Source organism: Antedon mediterranea, chromosome 7, assembly GCF_964355755.1.
Source record: "Antedon mediterranea chromosome 7, ecAntMedi1.1, whole genome shotgun sequence".
Taxonomy (NCBI): Eukaryota; Metazoa; Echinodermata; class Crinoidea; order Comatulida; family Antedonidae; genus Antedon; species Antedon mediterranea.
In genome coordinates this window covers 18,324,934-18,347,163 of record NC_092676.1, presented here as the reverse complement: position 1 = coordinate 18,347,163, position 22,230 = coordinate 18,324,934, and the positions used below count along the sequence as shown (strand labels likewise).

The 22,230-nt window shown below is 34.8% G+C and overlaps 2 protein-coding genes across 2 annotated transcripts; one reads left to right on the top strand and one right to left on the bottom strand.

Moving 5' to 3' along the window:
* Window positions 1-224: 224 nt before the first annotated feature.
* LOC140054181 (arylsulfatase J-like) lies at window positions 225-8,017 on the top strand. The gene is made up of 11 exons (XM_072099075.1): window positions 225-297; window positions 707-808; window positions 1,106-1,265; window positions 2,251-2,363; window positions 2,759-2,887; window positions 3,281-3,403; window positions 3,951-4,077; window positions 4,813-5,167; window positions 5,862-6,013; window positions 6,351-6,497; window positions 7,387-8,017. Exons 1-11 carry the CDS (start codon window positions 295-297, stop codon window positions 7,545-7,547), a joined length of 1,572 nt encoding a protein of 523 aa, XP_071955176.1. The 5' UTR covers window positions 225-294; the 3' UTR covers window positions 7,548-8,017.
* Window positions 7,926-21,136, bottom strand: LOC140054180 (uncharacterized). Its single transcript, XM_072099074.1, has 16 exons — window positions 21,057-21,136; window positions 20,040-20,294; window positions 19,679-19,793; window positions 19,029-19,179; window positions 17,934-18,148; window positions 17,289-17,495; window positions 15,535-15,659; window positions 14,796-14,913; window positions 14,536-14,659; window positions 13,795-13,987; window positions 13,427-13,574; window positions 12,756-12,956; window positions 12,081-12,216; window positions 11,336-11,635; window positions 10,205-10,979; window positions 7,926-10,121 (listed from the first exon to the last, which is right to left on the bottom strand). Exons 2-16 carry the CDS (start codon window positions 20,257-20,259, stop codon window positions 9,553-9,555), a joined length of 3,597 nt encoding a protein of 1,198 aa, XP_071955175.1. The 5' UTR covers window positions 20,260-20,294; window positions 21,057-21,136; the 3' UTR covers window positions 7,926-9,552.
* Window positions 21,137-22,230: the final 1,094 nt, after the last annotated feature.

Here is a 22,230-nt window from a genome sequence, read left to right as displayed (position 1 = left end):
AGAATTCAAAGAAATGCCATACGTGTTCAAAATCATTGTTTTAATATAGTCTGTATGTATAACTAACAATTGACCTTGTGGAAGAGCGTATAAATTTAATTTAAAGTAAAACATGATTTACTCGCCAATTTGGTATTGGATATATAGCTCTCTACTTCACTCTACACATCAATTGTTTGATCATGTGATACACCAAATCAACAGTCACATGATAACACCGTGTCGTGATCACTCATGCATCACTTCACTACTAACTCTCTGAACAATAAACAAAATAATTAACCACACTTTAGTATGGTAAGTAATCAATTAACTGTTTTCATAAGTGTCACAGAAATAGATTTTTACAAAACGAAGTGGATGTTCTGTCTGTGGAGCTCTTTAGTTGTTTGTAGCATGATGCATTGATTTATTTGTTTTTGTACCCCTCCTACTTTGTTGTTAGTTGTGAGCTAGCTGTGTGTGATAGAGTGGAATGTATGTCACGCACCAATTTAGCATTGTATAACATATTAATCCTTGCAACACTAGGCTACACTACAGGTTGCATGATACTAAATATTAAAAATATTAAAATTAAGTCCAAACCGAAAGGAAGCCTTATTCAACTCCATGGTGTTCAATTACAAAACCATATTTTTAACATAGAAAGAAGTGCGTGTGTATTGTATCAACTAATTCCAAGATATATGCTTTTCTTTTTCAGTCGCTGAAGATGTTATTATGTTTGTTATTGTTTACAATTTTAGGTTCTGTAAAAGCAAATAACAAACAACCTCACATTATTCTAATTGTGGCCGATGATTTAGTAAGTATTGGTATTCCAATCTATTTTTTACTAAAGATTCTAATCCAAGTGAAATTTCCTGCAGCATCCACACCTAGTGTTATAAATAAATAAATGTATAGCGCACAGAAATTACAAATTTTTCTTCTTTTCTGTCGATAATTGGTAAATGGTAATAGGTGTTGGAAAAATAATACAGTATATTTTTCAAATAGATAAGTAAAAGGAGAAATGATTTACATGAAACAAAAGATCACATTTCAATTCATTTGTTCAAAATAAAAAAAAAATTTGAAAGTTTTTAAACCTTTTATCTAGGGATGGAATGATGTTAGTTTCCATGGTTCTGGTCAGATTCCAACACCAAATATTGACCAGTTGGCGTATGAAGGTGTCATCCTGTCCAACTACTATGTACAGCACATCTGCACACCAACTCGTAGCGCTCTTCTGACGGGTCGGCATCCAATCCACACCGGTAAGTGTGTGTTGAGAACAATGATGAAAACATTCACAATTCGTACCAAAATAAAACATGGTAATACAGAAAGCTAGTCCAGGGGATGATCAGGGATTTTTCACAGGGGAGTGCTAAACATTGTATTGATAGATACTAAAAAGTAGTTCATAAAAATTTCTATTGATCATACATTCCAATAATTATCGATCTAGTTTCCCCTATGTTTCATAATTTTTGGGATTTTATTTGTGCTGTTACACGAGCTTGTTGAAAATAAGCACTTTCTTATCAGTTCAAATTACACAGTAAAATCTCTATTCTTTTGTACACAAATTTTGTAAATAGAGAGGCATTTTAAAAAGCTATGAATAATAAACATTGTGGTAAAAAATGTAATCAGATGACTAAATATAGGTAATATAACTTGAATATATACATTTCTAGTATTTTTATTCAACTTCAGATTTTTATTTTCATGCTATAGCAAAAATTATCCACCGTATATCCACCATCTTTTTTCACCTTCTAGGGAGTCACCAGACATGTTATTACATTAGGTTAACTACCTAACTACTGAAAAAAGTCTTTCTGGTGTTTATGGAAGCATTTTGCAAAATTTAGTATTTGAACATATTAAGGGAAATTCATGTTTTTTTGTCTTGATTTTTGCTACAAATATTTGATTTATGTACAATTAACCAAATATTATTTTTAAAATTCATGCCTGTACCTGAGCTTTAAAAAGAGGAAAGCACATGCCCCAAGCCCAACCTCATTGGTTCCATTCTCCTGAAGGCTTGGTCTTAATATGCGTTTGTACACTGTATAAAAATTATGCTGTAATAATAATATATATTACGATTTTATTATAGGCGAAAAATATTTTCTGTTTAGTGAGTTACACAATTATTATAGGGTAATAATAACCATACCCCATAATAACACCAGATAGGTAGAGTAGTAAGGTGAATAATACTATCATATGTTGAACAATTTTTTCCAGGCCTGTTTCATGGAACAATTGGAGGAGCAAATCCCTATGGTCTGAGACCTAATGAGACCACCATTGCAGAGCACTTGCGCACACTTGGGTATTCAAACCACATAGTGGGAAAGGTAAACCAATTGGCTGATGCATAAACTTTAACCCACTTTGTACGTAAAATGTGTCGGATGGTTTAACCAAAATAAGTTTGTACAATAATATTGTTTAAAGGTTTGTACTGCTACTAGTAAAGTTTAATGCAACGAGGGTTTCTAAGTTGAGAAGGGCTTGAAGTTTTGGTTGTTATGCTAGTAGTAGTAATCTTTCTTGATTGTTCATAACACATAATATAAATGCAATTCTCTTTATCTGATATTTTATCTGAAATGACAAATTAACGCCACATTCAACCCAAATCTCCATCTAGTTCCTTGAACCTTTCTAAAGCAGCTTATCAGAAACCATGTTGTCATCAGTGTAAACAAAATTGGCAGATGATATAACATCTTTATTCTCGTTCTCGTAGTGGCACCTAGGTCATTTTGCAGAGGAGTACTTGCCAATGCAACGAGGGTTTGATACAGCCTTCGGATACTACCTTGGAAAGGAGGATTATTTTGAGCACACTTCAGATCTTCATGCCGACAACAAATTGGTATGATTCTTCTGATTTTAAACTTTTTTTCTACATAATCTGCAATGAGCTGGTTGACCAAAATCTTTTCTAGCATTCAGTTTATCTATTACACTTAAATTTCATGTCCTATCTTTTGCATTATAACTTGCGAAATTGCTTAGCAATACAGAGTTTTGCGAAGAATCGGACAGATTGTCATATTCTAATTTGTTAAGGTCCTATGTAAAGCACCTAGAGGGGTCAGTGATCCATTAGGCGCTATATAAATACTGTTTATTATTATTATTATTATTAATTTGATCATACATTGAATCCGCCCCTGACTGAGGATGGTACAACAGTAATTCTAACTTGTTTTTATGTTTACATGTGCAAGAATTTATAATAATAAATATTGTTGAATTTTAACAGCTATGGGGGTTTGATTTTCATAAAAATGGCAGAGTTTACAAGCCTGTGTTCGGCCAATATTCTACTGAAATATTTACAGAGCAAGCGGAAAACATTATTAGGGATCATGTCAATTCAACAAAGGTCAGTAAAGCTCTGTCTACACTATCAAACTTATGTGACAAGAAATGTGATGTGCCCATATAAAATGGATACAATGATGTCATACCACTACTATATTTGGGCACATCACACTAGTTTGATAGTGTAAACAAAGCAGAAGTGTTTGGTTGCTTTTTTTGTTATTCCCATAAAATGTTCAATTGTTCAGACGCAATTCAGGATTGCTCTCTGCTTAAACATCCTGATGAAATTTCTTGTACTGAATATTTTTATTCCATTTTCATAAACGGCCATCACATAAAATCATTTTAAAAAGGGTAGCCCAGTAGACACCTCTTGGTTTGCAGTGCTTTGGCTGGCATGAGCTTCCAAAAGGAATGACATTCTGGTAATCAAACTCTTTAAGGTCATGCTCCTCTTTCATACTACCATCAATGCACCTCACAGCCTTTTTTCCTCCCTGATTGAATCTCTAATCTCATTATGCACCTCACAGCCTTTGTTCCTCCTGATTGAATCTCTATAATCTCATTTTCCTCTTTCATACTACCATCAATGCACCTCACAGCCTTTGTTCCTATATCTACCTTACCAAGCTGTCCACAGTGGTAACCCAGATCAGATATTACAGGCTCCACAAAAATACATTGATAGATTTCCAGATATAGGTGATGACGACAGACAAATATTTGCAGGTAGGTTCACATAAACTATAAATTCAAACTTTTTACTGGATTGATCCATTCTCTGTTTACCATTTCATTTTCATGATAAATAATGGATTGATTTATTCAATAATCATCTCAAAGAGCAGTTGACAAACATACACAACTGCCCTAAGGGTCCTTTCATGTTGAGCTGCCACCCAGTGGCATAGCGCATGTGGCAAAGGCCCCTGGTTTTGCACTCCTGAGGGGCCCGCCAACACTAGGTAGTTGCATTGAGGCTTCTCATGCTCTGGGGCCCCTGGCTTTGGGCAGTGAGTGCTCATAGCCACTGCTGGCACCAAATAGCACTCGTTCTTCTGTCGAAATGATGGAGACAGGGCTGGGATGACCAGTAACTCCATATTATTCCGACAGATGAACTTGGTACATTGAAATCTTAGATGTGTCTTTATCCAAGAGTACTTATTTACCACCAGAACTACTGGTGAAGGAGTATTTTGATGAAAAGTGTGCATTCCCAATAAACTTCTCTGAAAGGTGGAACACTGCCCCATGCAGTGAGTGTTCATTGGTGACACTGAAACTACTGAAACCATTGAAGCATAATGACTGTATGGCTGTGTTTATACATTGAGGAATGGTTTTGTTATTTAGACCTATGATTCTTATTTATTACATTTGGTTGATTACAGAATTCAAACTCACACAGTCTTTAAATCAATTATTATCCAGTATATTTTCTCCATTTTATAATCATTTTAGCTATGGTGTCTGCATTAGATGATGGCGTTGGCAACGTAACAAGAACCTTAAAATCCACTGGTCTTTATGAAAACTCTGTAATTATCTTCACCACCGACAATGGTGGGCCAGCAAATGGTTTTGATGGAAACTGTGCCAGTAATGAACCACTGCGGGGCTCCAAGCACACTTTATGGGAAGGGGGCGTGCGTGGGGTTGGCTTGGTCAATAGCCCTTTGTTGAAAAAGCCAGGAAGAGTATCAAAAGAATTGATACATGTTTGTGATTGGTTCCCAACGATATACCAGTTAGCAGGAGGTGATGACAGGAACTTGAAGAACATATATGGCATGAATCAGTGGGACACAGTTTCAAGGTATAGTGTAAACTGTCAAACTAGTTTGAAAAAAACAATGTGCCCAAATTTGGTAGTGATAAGCCCAAATTTGGTAGTGATATGCCCAAATATGGTAGTGATATGACATCATATACATATATGGACACATCACATTTGTTTGTCAAATAATTTTTGATGGTGTAGACAGAGCTTAAAACCATTCAATACTGTGCTCGGGTTGTCATGACACCCAATCTCATTGGCAGCAGTGTTAATCACTGATAATGTTTGGTTCCTCACTTGGGTGTAACACAAGGACGTAAGCGCATCTCAAACAATTATGATCATCCAAACTGTTGCTTACGTGATTGATCAACTCTCTTGCGAGTGGGAATCTCATATCACAATACAGTAGTTACCAATATCAGTACAGTGCTCCTGATTGTATTGTAGAATCGGATAACATTCACAACTCATTTCACAACTGACCTATGACACTCTAGTCGGCCACATCGGGTAACAAAATGTATATGGATGAATGTGTCTGAGGATAAAATAGGGTCTAAATGTGTCACAGGTGTTGTGATTGATAGGGAATTGAGTGTTAAATTTGAATTACCAATAAACTTTTGAAACTGTTGGTGCGTCATTGGTAGGTATAGTATATTTTTATTAAATTTACTGTCAGTGTCAGTAGCTTTAGCAATTTCTTATTTATTGAATAAATTTTTAGTGGAAAACAAAGCCCTCGGGTGGAGATCCTGCATAATATTGACACTGTTGGGAACTACTCTGCACTGAGAAAAGGTGATTACAAGTTGGTTGTCAATAGCTTTAAGCCTAATGATTGGAATGATTGGTATCCAACAAAAGGCAAACAAAAAGGTAGGTACTTTTCAGATTCAGAACTTTTTTATGAAATAAAGATTGTTTGAATAAGTAAGAGAGTTTGTACCGCATCCAAACACATACCCTGTGGTATCAACTTGACAAGAAATTGTACTGGGAAGGGTTTAATATATATTTGGAGGGTGGGGTGTGTTATTGCTCTAGGGCTGGTATTATGCTTATTAAATATGATGAATAATCTATGGCAGGGAACCAATCTCTGTCCAATATCGGTATAAGCATCTTAATAGTACAATTGATTCAATGAACTGGAATTCCAAAGCTGTCTCAAATCAGTTTATCAAATAGTTTGTATACTGTACCAACATTTCAGTAAACCCAGATCAAAGAGCTACACGAGTTGAATGTCTTCCTAAGCCTGATAATGCTACAACAAACTGCCAGCCATTTAAAGCACCGTGCCTCTTCAATGTTAAACATGACCCATGTGAATATTACAACATTGCAGATAGCCATCCAGGTAAGAATCATTACATGATGGACATGATCGATCAGGAACAACATCATTAGCAATACATAAAAAAGAAGGAATATTGCAGTATTTTATATTGGCATAGAAAGTAAAGGTTTCAAATTTACATTTATAAGCATTTAATTTAGGCCTAACAATTAGAAGAGGCACTTCCAAATGACCTATCTAGTTCCTAGGTCATGACCTACAACCTATGACCTAGCCTATTGTGTCATTGACTGGATCAAAAAGATGTAGAGGAAGCACTTCTAAATGACCTATCTAGTTCCTAGGTCATGACCTACAACCTATGGCCTAGCCTATTGTGTCATTGACTGGATCAAAAAGATGTAGAGGAAGCACTTCCAAATGACCTATCTAGTTCTTAGGTCATGACCTAAAACCTATGGCCTAGTCTATTGTGTCATTGACTGGATCAAAAAGATGTAGAGGTCGAAGCACTTCCAAATGACCTATCTAGTTCCTAGGTCATGACCTAAAACCTATTGCCTAGCCTATTGTGTCATTGACTGGATCAAAAAGATGTAGAGGAAGCACTTCTAAATGACCTATTGTCATTGACTGGATCAAAAAGACGTAGAGGAAGCACTTCCAAATGACCTATCCTAGTTCCTAGGTCATGACCTAAAACCTATGGCCTAGCCTACAGTATTGTGTCATTGACTGGATCAAAAAGATGTAGAGGAAGCACTTCCAAATGACCTATCCTAGTTCCTAGGTCATCAACATCAAAAGCTTCCTACTATTTAGAAGATTACCTCTAAACAAGGCAGAATGCCAACTCAACAATCATATAAATGTTTGCTTTGTGCAGGTTTTATACAAAATGCATTTTTTGCTATTATATTAACAGCTTTTGAAATCTTTACTTTTACAGAAATTGTCTCAGAACTGAAGTCAAGGCTTGATGAAATTCTTCCTACCGTTGTACCTGCTGCCAATGTAGATGCAGATTTAAATGCAGACCCCAAGTTACATGGTGGCAACTGGGTTCCATGGATAAAACTACAGCAAGATACCAATAATATACGAGTTTGAGAAGAAACTCCCACCAATGCTTTTTTATATTTTATACATTTAAATTATCCACCTCTAGGAGTTATATAGAGAAGCGATAGAAAAATATGTTTATTTTAAGCAATTAAGTTTATATATTATATTGGATCTGGTTTATTCTCCTGTGTAGTTCTACACACAAAAAATTAAGTCATTTTTTAGCCAAAAGAATATAAAAGATAATATTTTTATACTTTGTTTAATAATAAAATTTACTTTATGGTTCTGTTTTATTGTTAAAAGTGATAAAATGAAATGTATTTTAAGTGAAAAGGCACAGCAGAACAAAATGAAGAAGCCGATTAGGTTCATGCAGACAATACAAAAGACTCAATTAACAGTAGTTGATCTAGGAGCACATAAACTGTAAGTGTGAAGTGTGTATTTTCTCTAAAGACACAGCAGAACAAAATGAAAAATTACAAGATTAAAGTGAATGCAGAGACAATAGGGAGGTTTCGCAACCTTACGAATACGATAACGAAAACGGATACGTCATACATTTGTGAAACTTTTGAGCTGATCCCCATTTCATATTCGTAAAGCGTATTTGTGTTGACGAATATCACCAGTCATATTCGTAACTACAAAACGAGTATATTTTTTGATCTATTTTGCACATTTTGCATTTGAATCAGGAATGATTCATGATTATAATATAATTATAGATTTATTGAAAGTAATTTACTAAAATGCCAAGTCAATTTTGATAAATAGCAGTTTTTAAAGTCCTCACTCGATTTGATGTTACGCTAGGCCTAGGCAGCCAAGCACCAAGCAACACGTACCTGCGCTTCGCTCAAATTTACCACAGTCATATTTTGGACACGCCTCAATATTTCGTTGCCATGCGAAACAGATTTTTTTATGGCTTACGAAAACGAATACGTGTGCGTGACATATCCGTTATCGTATTCGTAAGATTGCGAAACCCCTCTATTACAGAGAGATTTAATATAAAAAAAAGTATATAGTCCATTATACCAAAATTAACACACAAAAAATGTTGAGGCCAATGTATGAAATGCAGAAACAACACTGTTAAATGAAGTATGAGTAGCAGATTTTAGTTTCTCATTAAACCAACGTTTGCAGCACCAGCTATGTTGAAACAAAGATTGTGGAACAGATATAGAAATGTTAACACACACTGCCAGAGCAAAGGTAGACAAACATTGACAGGGACTTGTAGATCATGTCTTAAGTTCATCTTTTTAAATCTACCAAATACTTCCCAAAGCTATGTTCATGACTTATAATATACAGTCCACTGCATTAGGTTTATAAATGTGTGTGTAAATTGAAAGATATTTCATAACACATGTCAATCAACTTGACATATGGATTCTGGCACAGTAGTTGAATCAATCTCTATGTCTTTGGCAGGATTTATCTCCAAAATCCTAATTTCATAAGAGTAAAGGTGATTTTACAATTGTAGTCTAATTAAAAAACCCAAACTACAACAGTCGTCTGTGTATACATGTGTGCTGTGTACACACATGCACATTACTTGTAGCGCAACACTAAATTATAAGGCAACTAAAAATAAAATACTGATGCTACAGGTGATGCAATTCAATGAACAACCTACTGAAGGTCAAACCAACGTCTATGGCATGCATTGTCTATCACATATTGGATTAGTTCGTTCCTTCAGTTTCCCGTGAGAAGTACTGTATTTGAGCATTGTATTTTCAAGTTATTCTCGGGTGGGACTTGAACCCACGACTTCCAGATCACTAGCAATCATTCCTCTAGACCAACAAGCTTGCACTGACCGCTAGGGTTAGATCAATCCCAAGTAAGCAGGAGATATTATATTCTCCTAACATCATCGGGGGTACTTCACCAACAGGATTGTGATTTTAACTACTGTGGAGTAGCTTTGCGTCGAGGAGTAATTTGTCAGATGTTTGCCCTACTCTGACATAATATTGAGTATAAAGTAATTCTCAAGTGGGACTCTCTTATAAGCTACAGTACTTCAATACATTGTCAATTTTTTATTACGGTAATTCTTCCATGCTTTCTGGATGACTGCAGCAGATCTCTGAGCTTGCCGAATCTTATTCACTCGTAATCTATTTTCCTTTGCCGCTTTTATAAAACAGGCTTCTCTTTCTCTGTCGGTCACCTCTGAAGGTTTAGAAAGAGACTTAGTTGGTTTAGAGGAGTCAAAATAGTCTGACTGCAGGTCAAATGAATTTTCATTCCTTATTAAAAGGTTTTCAGGTCTAGATGACGGAAATGATGTGCTAAAAATATCCTGACTGTCAAGTGGCGAACTCTTCTTATCAAATGACAAACTCTTTCTCGATACAAAACTTTCTGGTGACGATGGATTTATTTTGTCAGATAGGAAACTCCCTCTATCATAAAGACTTTCTTTGTCAGAAGAAAAAGAAGCTAAAGAAGTCAGTGTTGTTGTGGAACCTTGGATAGAGCTATCCATACCTTGACGACCTATGTTAGATTGCATTGAAGATGTTAGGAATTCAGTCGATTGAAAAGATGGTATGCTGGTTGTTGAATAAACACTGCCATGTTTTACACCTGATAAAAAAACCAACACCAAAAATGAATACTTGTATAAGAAAAAGAAACAAACTTGAATCAATGATTATTACATGTCTTACCTGTTATATTCATCATAGCTGGTCTTATCTTGTGAGTGGAAGACTGCCCTAAATACTTTGATAGTTTCTGTTGAAGTTCACTGAAGTCTTCTGTCTTTGCGGGTAAAGATCGATAAGATCCTTGAGCAGTCTTGTGTGGCAATCTCAGGAAGCCATTTACCTTGGAAGAATGAAATATGTGACTTTCTAAATCTGGTGACTCAGAGTTCTTGACAGCAGTTGTAATCATGGCATCTGGTGTACTGCATCTTTCAATGGAGATATCTTTCAACATGGAATCTAATGCAGAGTCGAATGACATCCTGGAAGACATATCTGGAGAAGTTATTGTAATGTTTTGAGCACCGTCATTCTTAGAGAAATTGCTGGTGACAGAACCAGAAGAGGTATTTAGAGTTTCTTTGACATCTTGGAAGACAGATCCTTGGAAGACAGATTCCTGGAAGCTAGCTTTTTGAAATGTTTTGTTCTCTGCACTTTCTGGCGGATATTTATAGAGGTTTGGTGCTTCATATGCATTATTGACAGAGGAAGATAATATATTGTCATTAGTAGTATTGTTGATCACTTCCTTAACATTTATATTAGAAGCACCACCAGTGCCTGGCATCATTTGAATGCTTGTAGAATCAAAATGATCTGCTTTATTGTTTTTTTCTTTTGATTGTTGTAACTTTTCTTTTAATTCTCTTAGTTTTTGTCTTGTTGATTGTTCCTTAAGAGCAAGATGGCTGTTTACTGTTTCAAAGCGAACATCATCCAAAACTGATTGAATCTGTAAGAAAATATACATAATATAATACATTGTATAACTGTTACTGTAAGTTACAGTATAAATACAGTATAACCATTAAGCCACATTTAATTCACGACATGTAATGATGTCTTGTTGTACATCAGTATAGGTCGATTCAAGATACATTGCAAAAGGACATGGTTCAACACTTTATTCTACAATTTTTAGGGCCTGAGCCCCACAAAATCCTCAATTCCACCAGTTATCAGAAAAAGAACTCATAAATCTATTGGTAACTGAAATCAATTTCGAACCTAAAATTTGGTTGTGACAATCACAACAGGTTTTATAAGAATTACCATATAAGAGATGATACTAAAATACCAGTACTATACCTTTTCTTGCTTCTTTTCCTCTGTTTTAAGGATCTCCAGTACTTTCCGTGTATTGACCTTTCCACTGCCTCCACGAACATGTTTAGTCGCTCGTTCTTTAGAGGAGTCAGTAATGTCTAATTCCACTTCCTTTCGATCTTCCTTAATATGTGGACTGATAAATGGTTCTTTACCGGATTCTTCTGCCACTTTTTTGGTCATCTTGACGCTACTATTTTCAACTTTGTTTTGAAGCTTGTTATGTTGATTAATGATTTTCAATTGTTCACTCACAACTTGAAGTCTGCTTTCATATTGCGTCTATAAAAAAAATGTAAAATCAATTTTCCTTTCTAAAAACTATTTGTACTATAAGACTTTACAGTAGACAAAATAGGCAGACATGCCACAAGTTTGCAGTTTTTTTTTATGTTGTTATTTTTCCTTTAAGATTTTTTCCACAACTAGAATGCGGTTTAAGTATAGGTATGACACCCCATGTGTGCCAAAATATGTTTTTGAAATGGCCTATTTTCCTAACTGTCAAAGTTCAATATATGTATTATTATGAGCAACATCATACGCAATAACAAATAAAAATGACAATTTGTGGTATGCAACATTAAAACAGAGTAATGTTAAACTCTGTCTACATTATCAAACTTTATGTGATGTGCACCAAAATGGACATGATGATATCAAATCACTACCATATACTGTTTTTGTAAAACAGAGCTTAAGTGATTGAAATTCACACTTTGATTACCCTTCGCTTTATCAGCTGTTTTAATGCTATTTCCTCAAATTCAATCTCTTTGTCATCATCACCTAAACCTTGCTTAAGATTGTGTAGTAATGTGTGCTGCCTGCCGATTTTAGACCTCAACTTTAAAACTTTCCCACTGTTAAAAAAAGCAAAATAAAGTATTGTTAAAATACAGACACATAGTTTGGTGGTTGACATGCTTGTTTAAACCATCTAAAGCTCTGTCTACACTATCAAACTAGTTTGACAAAAAAGTGTGATGTGTCTAAATATGGTAGTGATATGACATCATCGTGTCCATATATGGGCACATCACATTTTTTTTTACATAAAGTGTGACTTTATGTGACAAAAAAATGTGATTGGACATGATGATTTCATATCACTACCATTTTTGGGCACATCATTTGTGAAATGTTTATACTGTTTTTTTTTCAAATATAAAGGAACTGACTGTGTTTTATTCATCTTATATCTATCGCTATTGGAGAAAATGATTACTTTTTTCTTTTAATGTTACCAGTGTTACCACAGGTTTTTTTTTCTAAAACAAATTTTGCGATATAAATAGTGTCAATCTCACTCTTCTCTGAATCAATCAAACATCAAACAATCAATGTAAATGTATAATTTTCTACCACAATATCCCTATAGTTACTACAAAATAAATCATACTTTATTTCTTTTTTCAGCAACATAAGTTGTTGTTCACGAATATTTGTTTGATATTCTATAAGGTTCTTCTGCTGCAGTTTCTGATCAGTTTGTCTGCGATCTACTCGTGCGCCAACTTTTTGTATTGCATTTTCTCGCTTCTTTTCAAACGGGGATACATAGCGCTCCTTTTTATCCTGCAAATTAGGAGACATTGATGACCTGAAAAGAAATATATAAAATAAAGTAATCGTTGAAATAAGAGTGAATGTCAAAGTTATTGCAATTATAACTCACAAATTTACATCATACCCTAGTTTAGACTAGCAACCTCTTGTTGGCAAACTCTTGAGTTTGCTGAGCTCCGGAGATCAAAGGGTATATCTGTGGCTGCGACACGATCAGTTCCATGCTCTTTAGCAGACAACACGCTGCAGAGAATATGTGCATAGTACAGTAATTTGGTATTTGTCGCAGCCAGACATAAGATCAAAAGACTGTTACGAGTTCCTATCTTGGTAAGGCAAGCTCAGTGTCCTGTTGTTAGATTGCCTAGGTTAAATACATTCAATTTTCCTTTCCTTGGTTAAACTTTTTTTTTGTGGTTCAACATAATAAAACTAAAAATAAGTATCAATGCAATATGGTACTACTCTAGAAAATATAGAAACGATATTATAATTAAAGAATACCTTATTTCAGAGCTTTTAACTGATTTGGAATTTGGATGTTTTTGAACCTCTTGTTTACTCTTTGACCTGTGACCTACACCATATGACCTCATCAACATTTCTCGAAGAAGTTTGAGACAAACTCTAAACTGAGTCACATTTTTTATTCCTGTACCATGAAAAAATTATTCATTATTCTTACTATCAATATAGTTGGAAATATTGAAATAGTGCATTAATACAGCCACTGATAATATCTGGGCCCTCTGGGAGACCAGTCTTTGGCTGAAGAGGTTACCTACATATAAATAACAAACAAACTTGCAAAAATCTGAGATTAAATAATTTAATAATGCATTATCATCAGTGAAATGTTAGAAAAACTTTACCAGATGATACTGGGTCTTTGATCTTTCCCCCGATGAATCCATGCATAACACCGATGCACAACTTTCTGGTTTCTTGACTAACAACAGGATCGGTTACCAGTACATCAGCAGGGTCAGCTAGACTCACAGCATTCTGGGAAATCACCTGTTTTTTTTTGCACTCTGAATAGTTACTGTTTCTATTGTTAATATCCTGAGAATTTAAATTGTAAAATGTCAAATATAAACAGAGTTACATTGGTTTTATTTGAGCAGCTACATAAAGTGGACAATCCTCTTAGGACAATATTTTGGGGTCATTGTATGCACGAATGAACACAATGTCTATTGTGTTACGGCTGCATAAAATAATATTGTATATCATAAAATAATAATAAAAGAAACTAAATTCAACCTATGGTCTATTATTTGTAAGGGCGTGTGGTGCAATGTGTTGGATGTTGGATTAATGATCGTGCGATTCCATCTCTCGTCGCATTGCTTGTATCCTTAGGCAAGACACTTGAATTGCGTTTCCCTCTCTCCACCCAGGTGTATAAATGGGTACACGGTTAGATTCAGACATAACATTGCGTTGATTATTAGCTGCATTATGGGAGTATGTTTCCATACGTGTTAAAAAATAAGTAATTAATGCAAATTATCATGCAATAAAGCGCTATATTAAACAACGAATAATATTATTACTTTCTTTTTGAATCTAAATTGATATTGTATTTCCATTGCTTGTCATAGTCCTACCTCAGTTATATGATGTTGTGTACTTTCTATCCCTCTTTTTAAATTGTTAATTTCTTTCTCAAGTTCAAGAATTCTCATTCTTAACCTCCTAATTATCGTCTTATCATCCAATTCTTCATTACGACTGGAATAAAAAGAAAATACTTATAACCGAAATTCGATAAAAAATATACTGCTCTATTTGTTATTGTTAAAATAGAGCAGTCAATTTTTCAACGCAGATATCAGAATCAGAAAAAAAATGTAACAATTTCCCATACCTTGCATGGTTTTTAATACAAGCAACACGTTGTGAAAATCTACAAGTTGACAAGCTTTCACCAAAGTTGATGTCTTCTACAGAAAGAGTAGCTACCATTGCTGTCAAACAGTTTCCCCCTACAAATAGTATAGCATAATAGTATTGAAAACAAGATATGTTAAACAGATGAAGTTGGTGTATACAATGTGCAGGTTGTGAGTTTGTTTGCGTCCAACCAAATATTTCACATGTTTGACAACAATTTTGAATTTTTTAACCAGTCTATGAGTACAGTATGTTTAATTAATAGGAGTAAACACATCTGGAAACAGTATAAATGTTTTTAATGGTTCTCTGGGGACATACTACTGTAGTAAGATATCAAATTTTACCAAAATCAATCAATTCTATCATCATGAACACTAGTAGTTATTTTTACACAATTTTAAAAGTGTATATCTATCTTTTAATGTTTTGTTGTACTGTTTTTATGTTTTCAGGATCATCCTGACACTATCAAACTATATGTGACAGAATAAGTGTGATGTGCCCAAATATGGTAGTAATATGACATCATCGTGTCCATAAATAGGCACAACACATTTTTTTGTCACATAAAGTTTGATAGTGTGGACAGAGCTTGAGAGATAAATCAATGAAATAGAATAAAGTATCTTGAGCAATTCTATACTTTATATCAACATATTGATTTCGCCATGTAAACCTTAAACGAACTCCTATACTATGTTAATATTTACCCAGACTATCTTTAAGAATCATTGTCAGTAAGGAGTTCCTGTATGGTATATGTCTATGATTTGTCATTTCTCCTGTACTTCGTCTGCCATAAGGAAGTGATCGTGTACTACTTGCACTGTTGATTCTGCAAAAACAACAGACAATGAAAATCTACAAAAAAAAACTGATAAAAACTGATAACTATACAGTATTCACAAGTTTAAAGCAATGTTTTTAATTAAGCCAAATAATTGTGCATCGCAATCAAAGCAGATTTGTATTTTTGTGCCCTCTTTTAACTTTTTATATTACATAGCCTATGTAAATACGCGAACGTGATTGGTTGAAACTGCATCACATGACTACCGCTGCGAGGATCGTAAATCGTATATATCCTCGAGAACGATGATATTGACTGTGTAATTTTCGCGTAATAATCGTGTCCCCTGTCATTAATCATATAAATTCTCGAGTACGATGATATTGACTGTGTAATTTTCGTGTGCAACACTCGAGTTTGCCGATAAATAAACAAAAGTCATCTACTCGATCTTGAACTCGGGTGGAATTGTCACTCCATCGCAAGGCAACGCTTCATCCGCTGGGCCACGGAATTTGCTTGAAGAAATTAATCTTCTAAACTATTTAAGCTATGCATACATAGCGCCCTCATTTGTTATAAGTCCACCCTAAATGTGATGAAACACCGTTTGTGATTGGTCAATACTCACGGTAGTAACCTAGTAACTAGTACGCGCTGAACATCCGGTGATTCGGCTCCTCGAAGATCGAGAGAAGACGAATTGTTTATTCGGCCTACCTGATTATAATATTATTATTAATAGGCTTATTGATGGAAATTCTTCTGTTAATTTAAACGACCTAGGCCTAAGTGAATATTTTATTGCCAAGGAATCATCAATTAGTAATTATCTGTATATTATTCTTCGCAAGGTAAGGTGTCTAGGCAGGCTTGTTTTAAATACAATACAAATACTATAGGAGGCCTAGCCTAGCTTCACCCAACCCAGCAGACTTGTTCTTGGCTATATAATATAACAGATATTGCCTTTTATATCGGTTAAATATAAGATTTGACATCCCCTCGGGAATGATATTAAGTTCTCGGGGAATATATATTTCCCTCAGCTGGCGCTTCGGGAAATATATATTCCCTCGAACTTAATATCATTCCCTCGGGGATGTCAAATCTTATATTTAACCTCTAAGCAGTCAATATCTGTATAATATGACATCTTGTTCTCAGTTTTATGTGATTTTATTCTTTTTTACTGTTTGTGCAACAATGTTTTTAGACAATTTTAATGCGAGTACTTTCAGCCAAAGTTTAAAGCCATTCATGAGTTTGACAATAAAGTTTTTTGAATTTGAATTTGAATTTTAAAATGCTTAGCTAGGTTAAGTCTTTAGGCGAAGTCATTCCATGATTTGTTTTAATGCAAGATGCGTATGTTGCGTGCGCGACATGTTTTGCAATCTATACGTCTGTGTTAACGCAAATGTTTGCTGAACTGTTATGCAAATGAGTACGATATTGACGTCATCTGTTGAAGTTCACGTTTATGTGCTTGTGCAAAAACTCCCTAATTATTATTATTTTACTGTATTGATTTGGTATTAATAAACATACATGTAAAACATTGAACCTTAATTTATATACAGTAACTTAGGATGTTCATAGTTGGTAGTTTATTGCTTTAATAATCAGTTATTTTGCCTGATTATAATTTTGAGGTTTTCATTCTGTATTCACCTTTTTTGGCGGAAAGGCCCTGCACTTTTGCTTCTCTGTCTTCGTTCCTTTCGTTCACTTTGTACTGTTTTCTGCAACGCTATAATCACGCCCTCAAGGTGATGTAATGATAAGTTGATTGATTTCACTTCGGCAAGCTGGTTACCTTTGATGGATGACTTTGCAGCACGTTCAGATCCAGCTAGATCCACAAGGTGAAGCTTTGACCTAATATTAAATCAAATTTAATTTTATGTATTAGGCACCAAGTAAATTAATCACTGTCCTATCAGATAGGTGTTAACCCCCCTAAACAGCTATTTTGTAAACCAGTTCACTGGGATAACCCATACTCATCTCAAATGATGAAATGGGTTCTTTTAAAGTTCACACAGACAAACTCAGTATACTGGACATACGGTTTAAATACCGGGGGAAATAACTAAGCCTGGCCCATAGTGCAGTATTCTGTGTCACATTTACAGTAATTGTTTAAGTATGACAATCTACTGTACAGCAATCAACACACAGGGAATTTCTCATACAACCAGTCAACAGGAACATAATTATAAACCATTATTATTGTGAACACCAATCTGACTGGTAATTGATTATTAATGATATTATTAACATACAAAGTGTATTACTTGTAAACGGAGTGCTTACTTTCGAATAATGTCAGATTTCTTATCATGTGCTGTCACGTATATTGTGAAAATAGCGTGAGACCGTGAGGAGCGTTGATTCATTGGTGTTTCTGCCACACGACGACTCAGTCTCCCCTGGTGTAATAAATTCTGAGCAATATTCTCGTCTGCAGCTAGATGGGTTGAAAGGTTACGAATGATGCAGGTTTTTCCTGGACCATCTCGGACTGACACCTGGCAACAAAATAAGAATGTTAAACTGTTTGATATTAATTCACATGAATAATTTAATTGAAATAAACATTTATACTGGGTAACCTCTTCAGTCAAAGACTGGTCTCCCAGAGGGCCCAGTTGGTGATCAGTGGCTGTGATGTACTAATACACCGGGGTAACCCCCTACTCGTCTTGAAAGATGTACTAGGTTCTTTAAAGTGCACACGAGCTATTTGTGTACACTGGACCTACGATTTATAGTCCTTATCCGAGAAGACTCGTTCTACCACCAGAACCATGGAGTGAGTGAGCCTCGAACCCCTGCCGATGTTATGGCTACGTAATTATGGTTCCACTGTCTTAACCGCTCGGCCACTCATTCACTCTAAATTTTAAAATTTAGAAGCAACTAAATTATTATTTTACGGTAAACACTATACATTATTTGTATAACAGTATGTATCACAATGCATGGTTAAAATGACTTAAATTAGTATTATTAGCATATCAAATAAACCTGAAACTGAGATACTTGGTATATATAAATAGATCAAAGCGAATGTGCTTTTTAATATATCAGCCTTGGGTTTGTGTTGCCACCAATGTATCATCAATTTTCTTGAAATCAAGGCACACTGTAAAACTAGAAACTTTTGTGACATGAAACTTTCGGAAATTTGAAAAATAAAGTAAATACTGTAACAAGGCCTAATGTACGTTCTGAAAGTTATTCACGGCATGGAACTTTTACGAATTTCAATCACTCGTGAAAAAATTCGCGAAAGCTTAATTTGTTTAAAAGTTTCTTGTTTTACAGTAGTCTGTTGATATACAAGAAATTAGTTTAACTTGGAAATTGTTGACATTATCAAACAGAGAAACATTAATTGTAGAATACCTTTGGAAGGTGTGCTACAACTCCTGGCATTCTTGCAGTTGGGTTCAAAAGGTCATAGCCAGTTTCTTGATAAATCTCCAAGTAGGAGACATGAACAGTAAAGTCCAAGTGTTTCATTTTGTCTATGCATTGGTAAACAGCAGATAGTGCCCTTAAAAAAAGCAACAATGAACTGGTTAGGCATATACTACTACAGTATATCTGAGTGCGTGCGGCGCAAGTTGTTGGATGTTGGACTACTGGTCGTAAGGTCTATTACTACTAGGTTTGAATCTAACGCTTGTTGCAGTGCGTTTGTTCTTGGGCAAGACACTTGGTGTACAAATGGGAACCGGATGAGGTTAAGATACAACTTTGCGATTAATAGATACATTATGGGTGTATGACCAGGGTAATAATTTGTACAGCGTTTAGCGGTTTCACAACATTACGTCCTTTATAAATCCAGAATACTGCAGATGATGTGAGCCTTCTCGGGATGTAAACATGGCCAGTTGCAATGATACTGCAGTGCAATGATACAACCTGGTTGTTGGAATTGTGCAATCTGTCAAATGAGTGCTTCCATTAATAGTGAAATCACATTGAAATTAAGAGCAAGAGGGTGATAAAAGTCTAGTTTAAGATGGTTGGTTTCTTCATATCCCTACCGTGGTGCCATTCCTCTATCAGCATAGCATTTTGAGCTGCCTTCAATAGTGTAGGTCTTGCCTGAGCCTGTCTGACCATATGCAAATATGGTGCCATTGTAGCCAGCTAAACAACCTAAAGAGAAGATATAATAAAGGTGACCCTTCTGAAAGCAACGAATGTATGACATCTGGTTAACCATGCCATAAAGGAAACAATAAACTTGATGCACAGTCAACAATGCCGATAGCCCCACATCAATGTTGACCATGTGGACAGAAAAATTGGCACTCTCAGTCGACCATGCCTATAATTGAAAACTTTGACAGTTAGCCTCATCCAAAATATTTTTTATATTATTAGATTTATATAAAATTAAACCTTCAATAATATTTGAAGCAACGACGTCAAATATTTCAGACTGGGTAACTGTCGGACCAAACACATGTGAAAACTGTGTGTCATGCATGATTAAGTCACCATCTCCCTGACTTGCTCCACTTGAGCGCACCCCAATCATGACCTTGTCATTTTCCCAATTGTAGAATCTGGATATCTTGTTTGTAGGCTTTACACGGCAATATGTCTTAATTTCAGCCATTGTTGAATGTATTGTTATGCAAAAGCTTCATTTAACTGCAAAATAAAAATGATATAAATTTAATAATGACTGAAGAACAAATTATGCATACACTTAGGCCTAAGCCTATCATGAAATTAACATTTGTCGTATTCGAGTGTACCGTTGAGTAGTTTTTCCGTTGAGTACTTCTTTAATGGAGTATTTTGAGCGTTGAGATTGTTCTTAACAAAAAAGCTTTCGTTGTCAACGTTTTCTATTCGAATGACTTTCTGTTGAGCACAAATTTACAATTCGAATACAAAAAGTACTCAACGAATCTTTACGTTGACAACAAAAGTTCCCAATCGAATACTACAATTATGTAATTACATTATTTCAATATATTTATAATTATTTTGGAAATCTAGGGTAGGGTTTCATAATCATATAAATTATAGGCCCACCAGCCAGGCCTAATATAATAATTAATTTTTATTATTATTCAGGAAGCTACTAAGGTTAGGCTATCTGGTTTATTATTGGTAAACAAAAAGATTCAGATAAGATTAAATTGATAAAAATTACTAATTATCCAATTGGGCGCCTTATAACTGTTAAAATTAAAGACTACTCTCATGTTAGCGAATCGACTTTGTTGTGTATTAACATCTGAGAAGCTTCATGTTTCCAGTCTACAGTGCCAGACAGTGCCTTGGGAGGGCTAACTAGGCTAGGCCTAGCTAGGAATAAAGTCTTGGTTGGGCATTGTATAGCCTTTATAAATTACATGCAATTATGTACAGTATGAGAATGGCAAAAAATAATAAAATAAATACTATCTAATGATGAAAAGCATTGATTTATGATGTTGTAAACAAACTTTTATTTTTTGATTGATGACATTGGTTACCATTTTTCAACGACTGCTTTCACATTTCGATATGTGGCACGCAAACTGTGCAAAATTATTTTTCTTCTAGAAAGCAGTAAAAACTAAATCTTACCACCTTCTTCAGCTTCCATATTATTTATTATTTATTTATTTATTGGTCATCGCTTTTTTTTATCAGTGGCACACATTGTCGTTAGTGGTGCAACCAAAATAAAACAATAAAACAAATGAGCAAAATAATGTAAGAAAACAAAACATATAAGTAACGAAAGAAAAAAAAATACTAAAAACTTATAGGCCTACTACAAACAATAAAACATGGAGGAAGCGCCATAGTACAAACTACACATGTGCAAGATGATACAAATACAAAAGAAAAAGAAATATATATATATAGTTAAAAAAATACAATAAACAATATACTTGGTGGTAGGTAATTAGGTGACATAGTTTTTGTAAAACTTCCTTCCTATAGGTCCATGAAATGGTCAAATATTGTTTAGTACAAAAATTACATTGTCAAGGAACAAGTGGTGATTATATACAAGAGATCCCTTATCAAAGTCTTCCCAAGTAGTAGTAGAGTCCGCAATAAATTAGTTTGTTTTTTAAGTCTCTTATTTTTGTGTAAGACCAGCGCATTAAAAAAGAAAGTGGTCAACTGTTTCTTTTTTATAATCGCTGCACAATTTACAAATGCCAGTAAATTCAGCTGACCACGACAATTTTTCTTCCTTCAAGTTCAAGGGAGTTAGTGTACGGGCTTTAAATTTAAGGTTGATACCCAAGAAATTAGTTGATCTAATAGCCTGTACTTTTCAAACTTCCGGGTTCTCCTTTATATTTTACATAATCTATCCATGGAGGTATACCTCCATGATCTATCACTTAGGGATGACTTTGATTTTGCTTTATCATACCATTCCTTATAGTCAATACTCATATTCTCTAATTTAATCTGTTTTAACCAAGTGGTATCAGGTTCACTCATGGAGATATAACTCAATGGTTTATCACTAATTTGTACATCTGAGTGTTTGATGCTGATGATTCGTATTGTTTGATTAATTAGCTTTTCTGACATTATTTGCGTTCCATAGTTTGAAATGAGTAACGGC

Coding starts and splice junctions, on each gene's coding strand:
- LOC140054181 (XM_072099075.1), top strand. Junction 809..1,105: donor TAATTGTGGCCGATGATTTA/GTAAGTATTGGT, acceptor CCTTTTATCTAG/GGATGGAATGATGTTAGTTT. Junction 4,078..4,812: donor CGACAGACAAATATTTGCAG/GTAGGTTCACAT, acceptor TAATCATTTTAG/CTATGGTGTCTGCATTAGAT.
- LOC140054180 (XM_072099074.1), bottom strand. CDS start 20,259: ATGGCTGAAATTAAGACATATTGCCGTGTAAAGCCTACAAACAAGATA. Junction 12,957..13,426: donor GTTAAAAGCTCTGAAATAAG/GTATTCTTTAAT, acceptor ATTTCTTTTCAG/GTCATCAATGTCTCCTAATT. Junction 10,980..11,335: donor AGGAAAAGAAGCAAGAAAAG/GTATAGTACTGG, acceptor ATTTTCTTACAG/ATTCAATCAGTTTTGGATGA.